The 19,001-nt window shown below is 39.6% G+C and overlaps 1 protein-coding gene across 1 annotated transcript in view; it reads right to left on the bottom strand.

The window, feature by feature from the left end:
• Positions 1 to 18,836, bottom strand: part of LOC109376507 (collagen alpha-1(XXIV) chain-like) — a gene marked incomplete at its 3' end in the record, with an annotated part of 104,510 nt that extends 85,674 nt beyond the window's left edge. Inside the window, exons 1-3 of the mRNA XM_019632438.1 lie at positions 18,762 to 18,836; positions 18,528 to 18,658; positions 8,725 to 8,789 (exon numbers count right to left, since the gene is read on the bottom strand). Coding sequence (XP_019487983.1) covers positions 8,725 to 8,789; positions 18,528 to 18,583 — 121 coding nt within the window. The remainder of the gene's footprint in view (positions 1 to 8,724; positions 8,790 to 18,527; positions 18,659 to 18,761) is intronic.
• Positions 18,837 to 19,001: the final 165 nt, after the last annotated feature.

Raw genomic sequence — 19,001 nt, 5'->3', positions numbered from 1 at the left:
ATTTCAACATATAGAACAAGTAAAACAAAGTAGGCCCACAATAAATATTGCTTGAATAAATGAATTAATTAATATCATATAACCTAGAAACCTAGTTATCATCTTTGATACTTCCTTGCACTCATTTTCCATGGCTTTTCAGTCACCAAGTCTAACAGAAGCCTTAATTGGGCTCTCTTTACTGTTAGATTATGTTAGCCTCCTGAGAGATTTCTCTACCTCTTGTAAGACACCCTTGTCCAATCCATCACCCATACTGCTGCTTGAGAAACCTTTCTAAAGTACAGACGAAAATGAATGTTTCATTCATGACACTCCTTCTTATAACACATCAGCAGTTTTCATAGCTTTTAGTACAGAACTCAAACTTTTTATCTTGGTCCTCAGGCCCTTAATTGATATAATCACTGCCTATATGTCTAGTCTCACATCCTCATACGCTTTTTAAAAAAAATTTATGCTAGGGCCAGCCGAGTGGTGCGTTGGTTAAGAGCTGGCTAGGGACGCCAGCTCTGAGCAGCAGGGCCCCGGTTCGGATCCCACATGGGGGCCAGTAACACTGCCCTCTACAGCTAAGATAGTGAACAACAGCTCAACCTGGAGCTGGGCTGCCGTGAGTTGCCAGTGCTGGCGTAGGCTGCAGCCCCTGCTGCAGTGGGCTGCCATGAGCTACCGTGTGTGGCTGGCAGGCAGCGTGAGTGGCCGGCAGCTGGTGTGAGCTGCCAAGAGCCACCGTGAGCGGCTGTCCAGAGCCGGCAACCGATCTGCCTCACCCGGGAAGAACGCAATGATAATACCAACATGGGCCAGTGAAGCTGCGTCCTCCACAACTAGACTGAACAAAAGGAGAGCAACTTGTCTGTTCCCCTCCCCTGATTCCCCAATAAAATCTTAAAAAAAAAATTATGCTAAATATCAAAGGTGATAAAAACTAAAAGATCAGAACAGGGAGATTTAGAATGTGGGAATAAAAAGATCACTTTCAGCAAGAGAGTTCACAGTAGAAATAAGAAGGAAGCATTAAACAAGGAATGAAGTATCCGTGCTCTTTCAGCCTGCGGATGTCTTGTTTTAAAAAATATTTTTACCACTTTCCATCCTCTCACTCCCTCATTAAGAGATTATGACTTCATACTAAAATAATGTTTGCATTGATTTTTGAATAGAACTGTGTGTGCCTATGATATAGTTTATGAGGCTGAGCAGATTAGCACATTTAAGAAGATCCTTACAGTTGTGAGTCGTATGGTAACCTTATTGCAAAACTGTCAAGTAATGCAAGTTTGTCATTGGAGCCCCTATCTTGATTTAACTTTTTCAAAACCTCTTTTTCCACCTTTTGCACTATGTCACCCAATCCCGTATGCTACTTGTGTAGTAAAGAATTTAAACTTGCCCAAAGAGCAGTCTTGTCTTTGTCCCCAGCTCCTCGGAAGTGAGCTATAAGCCCTTGAATGTCTTGCCTAATAAAAATATCTTTGTTTATCTGGGGGCCTTGGGCCACACCAGATAGTCTAACAATGTGATTGATTGTGAGGGCTTTGGGTCACATGATATCAGTCCAGCCTCCAGAGGGACTGGAGACTGAGGTTAGCTACATGAGCAGTCAACCATGTCTATATAAAGGAACCTCAATAAAGACACTGGACATGAGAGCTCAGGCAAGCTTCAAGGGCTGGCAATCCTCCATGCATATCATTGCTGGGAAAGTTGACACTGACCATGACTCCACTAGAAGAGGGCCTGGAAGTTGGCACTGACTGTGACTCCATTGGAAGGTTCACATGTGGGACTTTCCTAGACTCTGCCCAATGTATTTCTTCCTTGGACTGATTTTAATCTGTATCCTTTTCTATAATAAACCATAACTGTGAGTATCACAGGTTTCACTGAGTTCTGTGAGTCCTTCTACAGCATTACTGAGCCTGAAGGTAGTCTGAGAGAACCTTCAGACTTGCGGTTAGTATCAGTGTAAGCATGGTCTTAGGAACTGCCCCCTAATTTACACTAGCCCGCACACAATTTTCTCTTTGATGATATATCTGCTCACTCCATGGCATTCTCCACTCTTGATATTTTTTACTTTTCCTTGAATTTCTTACCATATCAAAGCTTGTTTCTTTTTTTAAAATCCCATTCTTTCAGAGAACTGTTAAGTACATCCATTCATGCCAATTTTATTCATCTTGTAAGACTCAATTCAAGTGTTACCTCCTCTTTAAACCTTCAGTGCAATTTTTGTTTGTTGTTGTTTTGTTACACATGACGACAAATAGTTCCTCTCTCAATATGATAATAAAATCAGCTTTCTAAGCCTGCCAAGTTGATGCTGAGATATAGGCACAGACATTCTAACCGTGCCTGTCTTTCATTTAAAATTGTTTAGTATGCAGCATTGATAATATTATCACTAGTTAGAAGAAAAGAAGGGAAGAGAGAAGAAGAGAGGAAGGTGGAAGGAGAAAAAGACAGAAAATGGGGAGAGGAAGGAAGTGGGGGAGGAGTGAAGAAGAAAGAGGAAGGAAAAAAGGAGAAATTGAGTCTCAGCAGACAAAAAAACTAAGCCTCATACCCAATTATTTGACTCTAAATCCAGTGGCTATATAGTTGACTCTGGTGGAGTACAGTACATGCCTAAAGAAATAGACATGGGAGAGCTGATGGTTACACCAAAGAACCGTTTTACCAATACCAACAATATTTTATCATAATCTGGAGGAACAAGGGTAGTACTCTGTTTACCTCTCAAATGCAAAGTTTCTCACATTTCTTTGTAATTGATAGCTTGAACAACTTTTTAAAAAGTTATCAAATTATATATTAAAAGTACAGAACAATATCACTTCACAAAGTATAATAAATTAAAGTGCTAATTCATTATTAAAGAACTAAATTAATATAATATAGCACTTAATTTTAATGAATTCTCACTGTTCAAAATTTTCATATATCTGGATCAGGTAAGTCCCCAAACCTATATTCTTTCTAGTTTGTAGGGATGAAAAAATAAAATGACAGTTTAAAATAAAATCACCAAAGTTGTCAACGAGAAAGATTATACAAATCTCAATATACTTTTCTTTTCCTTGCATATTTACCCATTGACTAAATTATCTAGATAATGGCCCAATATCCACTTTCTATTGTTCTATGTATTCTCAGCCAAACAGTCAGTACCAGAATCAAGACTCGAATAGAGGCTCCTTGGCTGTAAGCTCACTGAGTTCAGAAACAAAAGGAAATTGTTCAAGACCAACTATTTTGTTTTATTATTATTTTTTAAATTGTATGAGTATATGAGAAAAAAAGGATTTGAAGTATTCTTTTTCTCTACTAAATTTATTGTATGCTCATCACATAACAGGCATGCACTAAGCACTTTATATGTGTTATTTCATTTGATCCACACAACAACCCTAACAGTAAGAACTATTATTATCTTCACTTTAGAATAGCTGCAAATGAGGCTCAGAGTATTTAAGGAACTTGCTCAAGGTCACATAGCTAGTAAGCATTGGAACTGGACCTGAACCCAGGCTTCTGCCTCCAGAGCACCTGTGCTTTTAACACCACTGTCACACTGGGTATGTGAAAAGTGGCATTGTGACTTTAAAGTATTCTTAATGTAAATAACACACCTATTCTGGATAAAGAGATAAGAGCAAACATATTTATAAAATGAGGAACGAAGCTTTAACCTATGTGTAAAATTTTTGCTTAATGTCCACAAGGGGTTTTGGCAGAAAATACTTGGAGTTACTACAACTAGAATGAGATGATTCTCTGTTAACAATAAACACATTTTTGGATTAATTTCCAGAGGAAATACTTCTCTTGGAGATGAGTACACATAAGGATTTCTACACATGTGGTTTTCATGCCTATGGATCATGAACCTGAGAATGCTGTATATGTGAAAACTAAGTACACATCTTGCATGGTGAAGTTATCATGTAGAGGTGTTAAAGCCATGCCAACCTCACTGGCAGCCAGCCCACCAAAAGTGACGGAGTAAGAAGGAAAGTAGACTGTGTCAGATAAAAAAAATGACCTATATCTGTTAAATGCTCAGGAAACTCAGCTTTAAATTATTATTTTTTTCTGAAGTAAAATCATTTATTATTTAGGTTATACCTAAAACTTCATTATAAAACAAATATAAAATTTATATTTATTAATAGGATAATTTAAACAGTTTTCTTAGTTGTGTTAAAACTTAAAGGAATAACTAAAAACATGAAACATGGCAAATAACAAATATTTGTCTCTGGTCAGTCTTAAAATCTCACTAAAATGAGAAGGATGTGTTGTTTAAAACTACATGGGTGAAGTGACTGGGTAGAAGAGACAACAGCAGATAAGAGATACCAACAAATGTTTAAAAGATGGAAAAGCACATGAAGGAGTCAGCACAGCTGAAAAAACTGAACACTAAGGGCTTGCACAGGCAGATGCTAATGACAGGTGGGCCCATTCACATCACAAAATCCTGCAAAGGCTCAAGAATTGAAGGCACCAAGTCACTGAATTCAGGAGAGAGGCGGGGGCTGCCAATGGGGTGGAGAGGAAGAGTTTGAAAATCTGTATAAGAAGCTTTGAGAACATTACAGAAGATTCAAGCTGACTTAAGTAGAAACATTGAATCAATCATAGCAGACGATGGAAGAGAAGCACCATCACGAGAACAGGATTCAGTTAAAATCTATACACTAAATGGTGAGACGAGCCCCTCCTGGCCCTTCGCAAGAACCTCTTTATATCATTTAACTTCAGTAACAGTGACAAACAGGATTATATTCTACAAGGTATTGGAGGGTTCTTGTCTAAAGAAACTGTATAGCCTTAGACATTTGCAGTACAACAACATGATGGTCAGCTAAGACCTACCTCATGTATTTTACACCTTCTATGTAAGATATACCAGGCAACAAGCCTACCCATGCAAACAGCTTCCAAGCACATTTCTAATGCCTTACTTTTAAATAACAACACAGGTACTACAGACTTACAAAAAACTTTTCCAACAAAAAAGACCAAAACAAAAATTTGTAGGAAACAAAGACAATGCAGGGAGCAGAAAAGAAGTTCAAAAAAACTATTTTCATCTTTAGAAAGATGACTATATATTGCATCAAAGAAAAAAGAACAAAATGCTATTTTTTTTAAAAAAAGAACTATCTGAGAAAGCTCTTAAAAATGTAAATACAGCAGAAATACATAATTTAAATGTTTGAATAGTGACTCATGAAAATCTAATCTAAAATAGAATAAAAAACAAAGATGGGAAGAATAATAAAAAAAAAAAGCTCAATCCATGAGATCCAATATCAGACCAACAGAATTTGTAGAAAGAGGAAAAATACATATCATAAAGAACATAGAAAAAATTCCAGAAAATAAAAGATGTTTCCACATTGAATGAACCTACTGAGTGCCCAGCACAGAAAAAAATAGACCAGTTAAGTATAAAAAAAGACCAGTACCAAGGCACGTTATTGTGAAATTCAGAATAGCCAGGATAAACAGATGATCTTAAGGGTTTAAAGAGTAAAATAGGAAGGTCACATATAAAGCATCAAGAATTAATATCAGATTTCTTAACTACAAGCCCAAAGACAATAGATGAAAACTTTTAAAATTCTGAGAGAAAACTATTTGCAGCCTAAAATTCTATACCCACCCAAACTACCCTCAAGCATATGGGTGAAGTAAAGACATCCTGAGAAATGTAATGTTGCAAAAAGTGTACCACCTAAGTACAAGTTCTCAGGATGCTGCTGGGTGTTATGCTCCACTCAAATAAGAAAATAAATGATAAATATATATATATATATGAGTTCCAAGTCACTGGATCTAACTAACACAGATGAGAGATATCAGCTCTACAGGAAGCTTAGAGAACTGCCAATACACAGTAGAACAGGCATTCTAGGAGGAACATCTCCAAGAAAAAAATAAAATGGTTAGAGTATTTGGTGTATTTTTTAGAAAATATTTTTCAAACAAATTTTAGAATTCTTTTGGAGTATGTGAGAATTAGTGATAGTTACACAGAACACAAAGCAAACCAAACAAGAAGATAATGTTATATATGTAGAGGAAAGAAAATATAAGTGTACATGGCTCAGTGGTTTAAAAAGAAGTACACACATGGTCATGATAAGGTAAACTACAAATATTAATTTAAACAAAATTTTGTATAAAGCTATATTGATTGAAAGAAGAACGGGAAGAGGGAGCATATGATAGTATAAAAATGTTAAAACCTCACCATCAAAAATAAGAAGTCAATACAATATATAATCATATTATTAAGAAATATGGAAGTTAAAACCAAAAGATGGTGCTAAAAGAGAATTTGTGTAGACAATTGCAGGGGAGGGTAAGGTCAAGGGATACTGTTTTTTGTTTTCTGTTCTGTAGTACAATTTGACTTTTAAACTACATACTTGTATTACTTTGATACATTTTTTTAGTTTTGAAAACTCTCATAAGCAAAATAAACATTTATTTCTAAGAAGTCTAATTTGGGATAATCTCTAGCTCAAATAGAGATTTAGCAGTATTAAATTAAGGTTGCAAGTGATATTTGTGATAATTATAAAATCACAATTTCTCTGCAAATGATTTTCTAATCTCCTGATTAAATGTTACATTATTGTATCATGACAATGTAACAAAAAAAATCTATTTTAGGAAAAAAAGTACTTCTAAGTAACATACTCGTATTATTTTCATTTCTTTTTGTGCTCAGAGTATCCAATTTTCTAAAGTCAAAGAGGTTTTTAAAAGATTTTTTTTCTCATGAAGAACTCACAATAAAAGTTTATAGTTATAGGAAAACTAAAAATTATGATGTTCACCCTTAAATAAAAGAGCACATTTTGTAATCTATAAATGAAATCTTAAGGTTGAAAGATACTATTTCTTTCATTTACTCCTTTCATTGGTTCTGAATTAAAAAAAAATCTATTTATAAATATTTAGTTTTTCTTGTATTTTTCTTTGCCTGGGTTTTTAATATTTTGATACTGAGACATTTTGTAAATTATTACACTCGTAACACCAACTGATGCAAATTGTGAAGCAAGGGCATATGTAGATTCAAGTCTTAGCTGTATGAGCCTGGGCAAGCCCCTTCTTTGAGCCTCAGTTTCTTCATCTATAATACCTACCCTGAACGTTCATTATGGAGATTAGAATAATATGTCAAGGACAAGACACAAAATATGTACTGAATTAATAATGGAAATTCTCCTCTTTCCTATCTTCTCTGTGGTCCAAGAAGTTTCATTTTTAAAGAATTTGCAGTCAAAATACTTGATTTCAAATCTTGGTTCTTCCACTTATTAGCCTGTAACCCTTGGGGTGGTTAGTTATTCTTCTTAACCTTGGTTTCAGCAATTCTGTCATGGGCTTAATTATAAAAACCCTATAAAGATGCAGTGGTGAAGAAAATATGTATTCTGTTACCGCAGTGACTGGTACATAATAAGTTCTCAGAAACTGTAACAGTAATAATAACAAGACATTAAGAGATACAGTTTCTCTCCTCTTCATGACCACTTAAAGCAAAATAAAGTAACAGAAATGGCTTGGTCAAGAAGAGCATTGCATGAAGTTACATGTGACATGTGAGTTAATTCAATCATTTTCCCACAAAGAAAGAATTAGAAACTGCCTTCCAAGATATATATTTAATGAACCTATGTGCTATTTGACAGAATATATATCTTTGTCCACTTGTCAATTTGGTCAATTAGATAGAGTACCATTCCGTCCTTTGTGCCTTCTCTCTACGTACATATATTTCATTTATTTATCTTTGGTTGTCTTTTTGTTACTGTTATTTGGTTGATTGATCAAATAACCAGTGGCTCATTGAAATGAAAAGTAGGTTGTGTCATAATGAATAGTTTGGTAGACCTGCTGATAAAAGGCAGAGAGTAAAATGGAGGGCCACAGTGATATTGTCTGTAGATCCAGCACAGTTTCAGGGTTTTTCTCTTTGACGTAAGCTTTTTTTTTTTTTTTCCTTTGACAAAGGCATTTGATTCCACTTTGAGGCCAGAGAGATTACCTTATTTGTATTTCAGTTACTGGCAATTAGAATTTCATGTGGAAAATAGACAGTACTTTAGAAATGTTGTTCAATAAATGAATAAATTAGGGTACACACAGACTCCTTAAACTCTATCACCATACTACCAGAGCAACTAGCTAGCAAGCAAAAACAAAACAAAACATTGAACTATTTTCCAAACCTCTCCATTTGAATTAAATAAAATCCCAAGCCCACTGCTATGCAAATTTTATTTTCTTTCTTAATGATGTATGTCAATCTAGAGGGAACATTTAGTATATGCTTGTGTTGTTTCAAGAAGTGCAAAGGTAATTCAGTCACAGTTTGCCACCCCCAAAAACTCCCACTTGAAGTGAAGTCACAAGCAAAGCCTTTTTACTGTACAAAACTTACTTCCCTTTTATAGAGAGTTTGCTTAAAAATGTAAGCAATTTCACAGATGGAAGATCTGAGTAACTCCTTAAATGTCATATTTCCCCCCAAAATTGGTTCCTTCACCCTTACATTCTCATTATACTGGGTAGAAATTTTTATTATTTAATGTTGAACTTAAGGTTATGATGACTTTAAAGTCATATACTTTTGCTGTCTAAAAGCAGAAGTTGTATATAAGCAAATAAATATCAAGGTAACGTTCTTACCTTGTTCTTGTGCATGAACAGCACCCCCTGCCACACATAGCACAATAAAATGAAGAAGCAGTTTCCTAAAACAAGAAAAGTAATTGGGAAAAACTTAGTTGAACACTTACAACCTATAAATCATATGAAATCCAAAATGAACTCTAGTGCAAGATGAACAATTAAGCTATTATTGTAATTAACACAGTATTTTACTATTCATCTTAGTTAAGAACAAGGGCTCTGAATTTAAGGTCCAGCTTTACCACTTACTATGTGACTTGGGCACACTTTTTAATCACTCCTTGCCTCGGTTTCTTCATATGTTAAATCTATTTCATAAGGTTATTTTGAAGATTAACTGAAAAAACTTCATGTGAAACACGCAAAACAGGGCCGGCTGAATGTCGCGTTGGTTGAGAGCTGGCTTGGGACACCAGTTCTGTGCAGCAGGGTCCTGGTTCGGATCCCACATGAAAGCCAGTGACACTGTCCTCTACAGCTAAGATGGCAAACAATAGCTCAACCTGGAGCTGGGCTGCCATGAGTTGCCGGCGACGGCATAAACTGCAGCCCCTGCTGCAGTGGGCTGCTGTAAGCTACCGTGTGTGGCCGGCAGCCAGCGTGAGCTGCCAAGAGCTGCTGTGAGCAGCCGTCCAGAGGCTGGCGACCTATCTGCCTCGCCCAGGAAGAGCGCAATGATAATACCAACATGGGCCAGTGAAGCGACGTCCTCCACAACTAGACTGAAGAACAAAAGGATAGCAACTTGTCTGTTCCCCTTCCCCAGATTCCCCAGCGCTGTTCCCCTCCCCAATTCACCAATAAAATCTTAAAAGAAAAAACCACAAAACAGTATCCGGCACATAGGAAGCACCCAATAAACGTGAACTAGTATAGGTGACATTATTATTATTTCAAATTATGCAATTTTATATGAAGTAATAGAAATTTGTACAAAACAACACAACTTATAGTCACTTAAGTTGGGACTTTTATAGTCACTTAAGTGACTATAAAATGGTGAAACCAGTTATTTATTTAAATGAATGTTTATATGGAAAAGTGATCTGAACACCATATTCAAATCACTTGAACTAGATTTATGATTCTTTGCTTATGAAAATAGCAATGGCCTGTAGATATTAACATGAACATTTTAATCAGTAGTAATTGTAAGCATAATACTCAATCACCACAAATAAAAATGTTCATTCATATTAATTAGCTAAGTGAGAATATTTTGTGAAATTTTTTTTTTAGTATAACCAAACTTGATATTGTTGAATAGTTCCATAATTGGCTATGTCTACCTCTCAAGTGAAAATCATAAAGATAATTTTAAAAAGTAATATGAGCATGCTGAAAGCAATATTTTATTACCTTATTCTTGCTAATATATATATATGTATATCCTGATGTTTTTTTTCATTCTAAGCCAAGAACTTTCCAAATGACATTCTTGTAAAATACAGTTCTGCAAGAAGTGATTACAGAACTCTCTGAAGATTATTTTCTCCTTTTATTAAGTTCCTGGTATACTAGTAGTAATTGGTACCTAGTCTATTACCAATACGTTTTAACCTTTATTAACTAGTATAAAGAGCATCTTAACATAAGAAACATGACTTTTTACAAAGTGAGTCAACAATATAAAATTATACTATTCTCCTTGGTATAATGGAAATATCATTTTTACTAAAATGCTGTTAACCATTTTTTAGTAAGTGAAAAATGCACACTGTGGTCATATTCAGTACAGAGAACATGTTTTATATGACAAGGTTTGGATAGAATACTTGACTGTCATTAATTCTACAAACTAATCAACTGAATCATTACAGGAATTTCAGCTGGTCTAGGCAAACAGCTGAACCATATATTTTAATGAAGCCTATAGAAGATTCCCATATAGGTGTCATCCATTTAGAACTGGTTCTCAAATGCTAGTTTGCCAAAGAACCATCTGAGTGAGGGACTTATGTAAAAGGCAGATTCTGGGGCTTGCCACAGAGGTGATTCATAAATTTGAAGTGAATCCTCAGGATATATATACATTTTTGGCTAGGTGATTCTAATATAGGTCGTATGGGTACCAAATGCTGAGAAAAGCAACTTATTGGGTTGTCAGTGAAGTCATGACGTATTTTTTCTGTTTTTCATTGCAAAAATGTGTCATGACTTTTCCGACAACCCAATAGAACATTTACTATTATGACAATAACACAAATAAGATTATTTGACCCCCATTTAAAAAATCCTTTTCTACTGTTCTAGATTGGTTTTCGAAACTTTAACATGCATCAGAATTACCTGAAGGGGTAAAGATTGCTGGGTTCCACCCTGAGAGCTTCTGACTCACTAGGTCTGGGTTAGGGCTTGAGGATTTGCATTTATAGTGAGTTCCCAGGCAATACTGATGCTGCTGATCTGGGGATCACACGCTAAAGACTAGTCTTCTGGAAGCGATGACACTTAAGTGACGTAAGGCCTACCTGTTTTGGATCTCTTTCACCTTAGCTGCACAGAAGAATCAGCGGAGGAATTTTAAACACGACTAATACTTGGATCCTGCCCTCTCCACGCCTACCCTAAGAGATTCTGGTTCGAATTTGTCTGTGGTTCAGGGATTTTTAAATACTTCCCAGGTGATTCTAATGTGCGAGCAAAGCTGAGGACGATTGTGCGTGATTAAGATGGCTTCTCTTGGTTCTCCAGAATGGATCCCAGTATGATCTAGAGTTTGAGTAAAAGGAGGCGCCTTTTCTTTCCAATTTATATTTTCATCAAATAAATGCCAGGCTATACATCAGTGAGGCTAGAAAATGCGTCAGGATCATAGTCACTGTAGACGAGTGCATCAGAATTATGCTGTTTTAATAGGGAACGGAATGTGAAAGGAAGCACCTCTCACCTGCCCAAGGAAATCTGGCTCACTTAGAGCTGAGAAACAACCCAACAGGGATTTTTCCATTTCAGAATTAAACTAACTAATAACAATCAGCACTGTTCACTTTGCAACTCAGCCAACGCATGGATTTCCCCCAATGACCTCAGGGGAGAAAAATGGAAAATACAGACTTTTTCTAGACATGTTAACAAGTCCATTCCTGGAGTGAGGCAGGAAAACCTGAATACATCAGACATCATCCCTTAGCCATGTGATTTTAGGGGATTATGACAAATCCGTTAAGCCATACCTCATGTAAGTGGACCTATGTACTAAAGCTGATGACGAATAGAGAGGAGGAGGTCGACAACTGAAATACAGATTCAGTTTTCTAATTACGCCCCAAACTAAGAGCCAAGTAAGGGAGCACGGGAAAAGTCAAGTTCCTCACCCGGTGTTCAAGGCCCTTATCAATCAGCTCCAACCATCTTGTTTTATCAATATGGATCCCACTACACCTGATACCCACAAAGCTCCAGCCATTCCTTGTTATTCTCTATTCCCTGGGCAGACCTTCTCCTCTCCGTCTCCACCTGTCAGAATCTTAAGTGTCATCAAAGCCTAATTTGAACAACACCTGCTCCATGAAGTTTCCCATCATCCCTAAAGAGATCTCTATACTCTTGATGCTTTCTTTGTAACGTTGCTATAGCCAATATATGTGTACCTTTTATGATAAATTAATTAGTCAGTATCTGAGCAAGTAACAGGTCTTCACCTATTATCTACTTTTTTTTTTACACGGTATTAACAGTAAACATTTTTAAACAGGAAAGAATAATAACATCTCCCAATGACTGAAGAATTCAATTCTTCCCTATGGACCTAATTTTTAACACTTGGAAAAAGTAATATCTGGATACTTTTAATTGGATGTCTACAGAGAAAAAGAAAAAGGAGGATTGGGCAGGCCGAGTGGCGCGTTGGTTAAGAGCTGGCTTGGGACGCCAGAGGGCGCTGCAGAGGGTTGCCATGGGCTACCATGTGTAGCCAGCTGCCAGCGTGAGCGGCCAGCAGCCGCTGTGAGTGGCCATCCAGAAGCCTGCGACTGATCTGCCTCACCCAGGAAGAGCACAATGATGGTGCCAACTTGGGCCAGTGAAGCAACGTCCTCCACAACTAGACTGAAGAACAAAAGGACAGCAACTTGACAATGATGGTGCCAACTTGGGCCAGTGAAGCAACGTCCTCCACAACTAGACTGAAGAACAAAAGGACAGCAACTTGTCTGTTCCCCTTCCCCCAATTCCCCAATTAAAAAAAAAAATCTTAAAAAAAAAAGAAAAAGGAGGATTTTTTAAAAATCTGCTATGGTAGGGTAAGTGTAAGGCTTCTTTTTTTTTTTCTTTTTTTCTTTTTTTCCATTTTAACTGTTTGTCTCATCTCTGAAGTGGGAACACAGAGACGACATCAAGCTTAATTGACATAATCAGTTTGATAGAGCTAAACACCATCACTATAAATTGGATGTCTTAATGAATCCAAGTTTTCTGAGAAATATGTAGCTGAGCTGGACTTGTTTATTACTTTGGTTTTGCACATCCCATCCCCCCCATGATATTACATTTACTTAATAAAGAAAAAAAATATCATGTTTCCACAGCAGCAATAGATGATATATTTGTCAAGGGAAGCAGCTGTGTTTTGTGCTCCTCCCCTGTTGTGCCATGAATATCGTACTAAAACATGCTGGCACCCTTGAATAAATTAAAATTAAAACTGTATTAAGTTGTTGGAGAGAAAACAACACGGTTAATAGTAACACTACATTGGCAGTCAAAGACTAATCCTGGTTCTGTTTCTAATTTACTGTGTGACCCTGGGCAGGTCATTTCAATTTTCAGAGACTTATCTGACTCACCTATTATGTGATGACATAATATAAATTTTACATTTTATATTCCAAATGTAAAACACTAAAATTTGTGTGTATGGTGGTATCCTATAAGTATACTGGCATTAGAGGACCAAGATCAAATTACTTAGCAAGATGTTCTATAAGTTACTATATGTAAAGGTCATGTGATTTAACCACAAATCTGGAAAGGCTTTTCTATGGTTCTGGCCAATATTCTTTTAATTAAGTAACCTAAAATAGTCTATTAAGTTTGCACATTTGCTCCTATATCTAGATTACTCTAACAAAAATTGTAGTTAGTATATTAAATATCATTTTTTTCCAAATATTCAAAGCATGTCTGTTTTTGTTCACTTTGTGTCTGGGTTATGTGTGTTACTAATATAAAGTCACAGAAGTACATATACTCAGACACTTAACAAAATCAGACCAGGTCTAAAAGAAGTCAATAATATAGTAACAAACATTCAATAAAGAGTTCGGCAAATATAACCCATGATATTAACATCTAGGGGTATCTAACAAAATATGAAATACTCTGTGTGTCTGGTCTGCTAGCCACATTTTCAGTTTGAGATAAGCCACAGTCAAAACATAACCAGACATGTGAGGGGTGAGGCCTAAAAGGGGATCAAGCAGGAAATAGATATCTAAGGACATATTCAGAATATGTAAGAAACTAATATTCATCCCAGGCATCTTCCCTAAATAATTCTTAGAGCTCTTCAATTTTCTCTTTATCTGAAGGGTCTAAATTACTTTAGGGAATCCCAGGTGTCTTTTTGTTTAGGGCACCCATGAGGCCCTCAGGTATAAGATATGTCTTCAGGCTACTTACTGATGCTCATTCCTACAGAGATTCAATTTGCAATAGTAAGAAGGACTTGTTAATCTTGTGGACAGGAAACTTTTTTTACATGTTGCTTTTTATTTAATAACCAATTGGAAAGGGTGAACTAATCTGAAAAACACACACACATGTGATATACATCAATAATTTCAACAATTTCCATCACACTATGTTTACAAGCCAAAAACGTCTCTAAGTTATGACAGCTTCACAAATTTTGTTATTTACTAGCTGCTAAGATCCAGAAATAGTAAAATTTCTATCCTTTGTTCCCAAAATAACTGAAAAACAGTTCTTATCCCAGCAGTGGAGATAAAGTTGGATGGTTTCAAGGAGTAAAGTGTCACTAACTTATACACAATAAATTACTTACAGTATCAGTTCAGCTCAATAGGTACTTGTAATCCAGTGTGAAGCATACTAGGACTTTTGGTTAAATTCCAAGCACAGAGGCAATTCATGAAGTACACCGGAGGTAAATGCTTAAGGACTTCAAGTAATTGAAATGCCTAGAGTCCAGTCAGTGGCAAGGAAGAAAGCTAACATCTAAACTATCCTGTCTTCATAAGGCCACAGAGATTATTAAACTGATTGCTGCCCAGCCTCACAAACTCCCTGGCACACGCTACTATTAAATAAAAATTTTTAAATGAATGAATCCGTCAATAGAAACATCAGATGGTCTGAGTTTCAACAAATATATAACTTCTCTAGCATCTTCTACCTGCACACTGATCTCAAGATCAAGAAGTCAGGTCACCATAACCGCCCTTTATTTAGCTGAGAAACTGACCTGGTTTAAAGGCCTTTTAGATCTGGTCTCTGTTTCTCTCTCCAGATCCACAGTTCCACAAAACATGTGCTTCAACCAACTTCATTTCTTTCAGGCCCTCAAATTCACTATGCTGTCTTACCTATGAACAATTTACTGCTCTCCCTGTCTGGAATGTTCCATGCCTTTCCCACTTAGGTCTCAGTCTAGATTTCATTTCCTTTGGTCTAATGCCTTTCCTTCAGGTATTACCCCTTCCTCTCATTCCCACCTACCCAAGACTGCTAGGTGTTGTCCTGCACATACCTTATATTGTTTTTTTATACTTGGTTGTTTTATTGTTTCCTACACTAAACTGGGCACATTAGGAGGGCAGCGATTGTGTTTGTCTTGCTCAACTATTGTATCCCTTCTGCCTAGAACCATGCTGGGCACATAGCTAGAGCTCAGTAAACCTTTGTTGAATAAATGAATGATGATGAGTGAATAAATGACAGGATAATGTTAGCCTTTTATGAGAATGAAATGGTCTTTACCTCTCACTCAGTATTACAAATTCTAAAATAAGTCATAGTTGCAAAGCATGACAAGGAAACTAGCAGTTATTCTAGTTCCTATAATACAATTTATTTTTTTTCCCTGCAACTTCACAGATTACCAAGCAGAATGTCTAAACAACATTCAAAATCACTTTCCATAAATTACAGTTCCTCTCCCTGAGACATCAGTTTATTTTAAACATTTCCTTGAACACAAAGATAACTAAGCAACTTTAAAAGAAAATAGAATTTCATGCCAACTAGGAAATAGATCTTTATGTCCAAAATTTTCCCCCTCCTTTGGTTATAGAAACCCCTTATGTACCATGATAGCCTGCCTGGGAGACTTTCCAATAATATGTTAAATCAATGTATTGAACACTGGCTTTTGGTTTTAATTTTCTCTAATTCCACAGATTCACATTAGGTAAGATATCTGAAAGCAGCTCCATTTAATAGCATGGTTTTAAGGATATAGTTTTAAACTGTAAGTGTTTTGGGGTGACTAATCAGAATTGTGATAAAAAAAAGCTGCCCCTCTTGCAAAAGGTCACCTCAAAAGGGTGGTGAAAATTAAAACCTCAGGGATTTCATTAGGAGACCCAAGGTTTATTTCAGTAGCACGACATTATCATCAGCTAATCAGCTGCTTCCCCAAGTCCCCTCCCTAGACACTGGGTATCCGTTTTTTTTCAAACTGAAGAACTCTGACTTTTTAGGGAAATTGGATATTTTTGCGAAACAATTTTCACAGCTCAATTAGTAACTATTTTCCCCCCACTTTTGCATGTGTGTGGTTGGAGCTGTGAGGGGCTGCAATCTGAAGTAACCTTGAATTACCCTTAATTCTGTACAACCTACCCCCACTGGCAACTGTAGTGGAACAAACTGAATATGGAAGAGGCTGCAAGGCCCCTGGCAGGGAGGCCCTCCCGGAGGGCAGGGGAGACCAATGCATTCACCCTGATCTGCTACCCACCCCAATGTCTCTCCACTCAAGGTTCTTTTCCCATTCCAAGTAGTCTAAGTTTTCCTTAGAAGTTCCTCGGTGTAATCCACTCTGCTTGGTTTCTCTGCCTCCCTCCCCCCAATCATCTGGACCCAATTTACAAACCCCAAACTGCCCAAGAATTTATGCAGGGCCTTTTCTGGGAGCGTCTGGAAGGGAAGTGTAAACCAGACAAGACAGAGGCCAGGAGCAGAAGATCTGCTTTAATCCAGAGGTTGGTCACAACTACCAAGGGGAATGTTAGTCAGCGACAAGGCCATAGTGGCAAAGAGAAAGCCCTGGGAGGGAGCGGGGTGGCTGGCAGGGAGCGAAAGAAGGGCGCAGAGATGGGCAGGGAAGCTGCGAGGTGAGGGCTTCACCCAGCCTCTCCCGGTGGCTCTGCACCCACGGGGCGCCCAACCTCTACCATTCAGCGGACAGATGCTCCGGGTCAGGATCTGCTGGGTCCCCGGCCTCACTTTCCAGCCGATTCCCTTCAGAGGGGCTTTTATCACTTTTATCTGAAAAGTGATGGGAAACCTGCCTGGGAAGCCGGTGCGACCCGCCTGAGCCTCTTTGAGGAAGGCGGCCGGCAGAGCCTGACCTCTCTTGGACCTGGGTCTCACTGGGCCCCACTGGGCCCCCCCCCGCACCTCGCCGCACGCACAGGGTTGCGGAGGTTCCTCCTCCCTGATTCATCTGAGTACCCGCACCTGAAGAGGTGTATCCTCCGTCAGTCGGGAAGCCCAGCTCCCGAGGGCTTCCAGGGGTCGAAGGAGAGAGCACGCGAGCCCAAGATAAGCCCGGCTGCACGCGGCTGGGAAGCACATGTTCATACAAACACTGCCACAAGGCGGTCTTTCTCCACACCCCGCCTCCGCCTGCCCTCAGTTGCCACCGTCAGTTCCGCCCCCTGCCCGCATCCCACCTACTCTTCCGAGGGCTAGCCTGGAGGCAGAGAGCCACCACAGCCGCTCTGGTCTCTTTCGCCCCCGGGGCCAGCAGCAAACTTGCATAACCCACTGACCTCTTCCAGAGGGGCCAGGGCAGCCAGCCAAGGCCGTGCACCCCTCCCCCATCCACGCTCTTTTCCCAGTGAGGGTGTGGGAGCAGGTTAAAGCGCCCCAAAAGAAGGTGGGGTGCCAGTCAGAGCCCCCGACACCACTCGGAAAACGCAGCCCCGACCTCCGGGTCCAGCCTCTTCCCCAGTGACAAGCCCGTGATCAGGGCGCAGCCGTGGCCCCAGATGGGCAGCACCTTTATTGGCCTCCTAAGGGCAGGAGGCAATTGCCTCTGAATCCTCCTGTGGGTCTGGCAGCTCCCTGATGCCCGAATTTCTGCGGGGACCCTGTTTCCCTATTCGGCAACCCTGCTCCACGCCTGTGCCGGGCAGTCCGGGCTGCGCGCACAGAACCCAGGGACCTCTAGCTCCCCAGCAATCTCCAGGCAGGACGCCCAGCGGAGCACCGCTGGGAAGCGGGACCTTAGCCAGGGCCCCGAGGGAGGAGAAGGGAAGGAGGGCGCAAGGGCTGCGGGAGCTGGAGCCCAGGAGGGCATCGGAGCCCAGCTCCGGAGCCGCGGGCGCCGCTGCCGCCGGCGTCGGGACTCGAGCCAGCGAGCTTTCCTTCCGGAGCCGCAAGATCTCTTGAACGTAAACTGTCTGAGAGAGCCGCTGGCAGAAGGCTTCCTTTCAAACACGGTCTTTTACAAATTGAGGAGACAAGAGGAGGAACGCCACGGCTGCTCGCGGCTCCCAACTTCAAAAAGTGCCAAGGAGCGGGAGCACAGCTCTCCAACCCACTCGGCGGATTCAGGGGGTGGGGAGAAGGGTTGGTCTAACCCCTGCCCCGGCGGGTGGGCTACTTACGTTTCTGCCGTGTGGGAGACCTTTCCACGCCTTGTCCTGTGGGCTCCTAAATGCATTTGTATGCATTTGTCCGTGCAGCGAAGCGCTAACGGAAAACAGAAGCCAACTCCGAGCTGCTAGGGGTGCAGGTACTGTCCATGAAAAAGGAAAACAAAATCACATGAAAATGATGCTCCAAAACCACCACCACAACAACAAAAGGAAGGAGGAGATGGGGAGGGAGAGAAATAGCACCCGAAGGATAGACAGCTAGGCTTCTTAGCTCCCTAGCTAGGAAACGGACGAGCCCGGGGGGAGCGCTCCCCTGGGAGGGAGGGCGGGCGAGGAGGGAGACCTCACTGGCCGGCGGCGGGGCGCTGGCAGCAGTGGGAGCTCCGCTGCGAGTGCAGCCCTCGAGTTCACTTGCGGTTCAAAGGCGACTCTGTGACTCCAGTGGAGTCCTCTGCTTTGGGCCTGGGAGGAGAAAGGGGTGGG

Source organism: Hipposideros armiger, unplaced genomic scaffold (genome assembly GCF_001890085.2).
Source record: "Hipposideros armiger isolate ML-2016 unplaced genomic scaffold, ASM189008v1 scaffold_1140, whole genome shotgun sequence".
Classification (NCBI taxonomy): Eukaryota; Metazoa; Chordata; class Mammalia; order Chiroptera; family Hipposideridae; genus Hipposideros; species Hipposideros armiger.
Note: the sequence above shows the minus strand (reverse complement) of the source record. Positions and strands in the feature narration are given on the sequence as shown.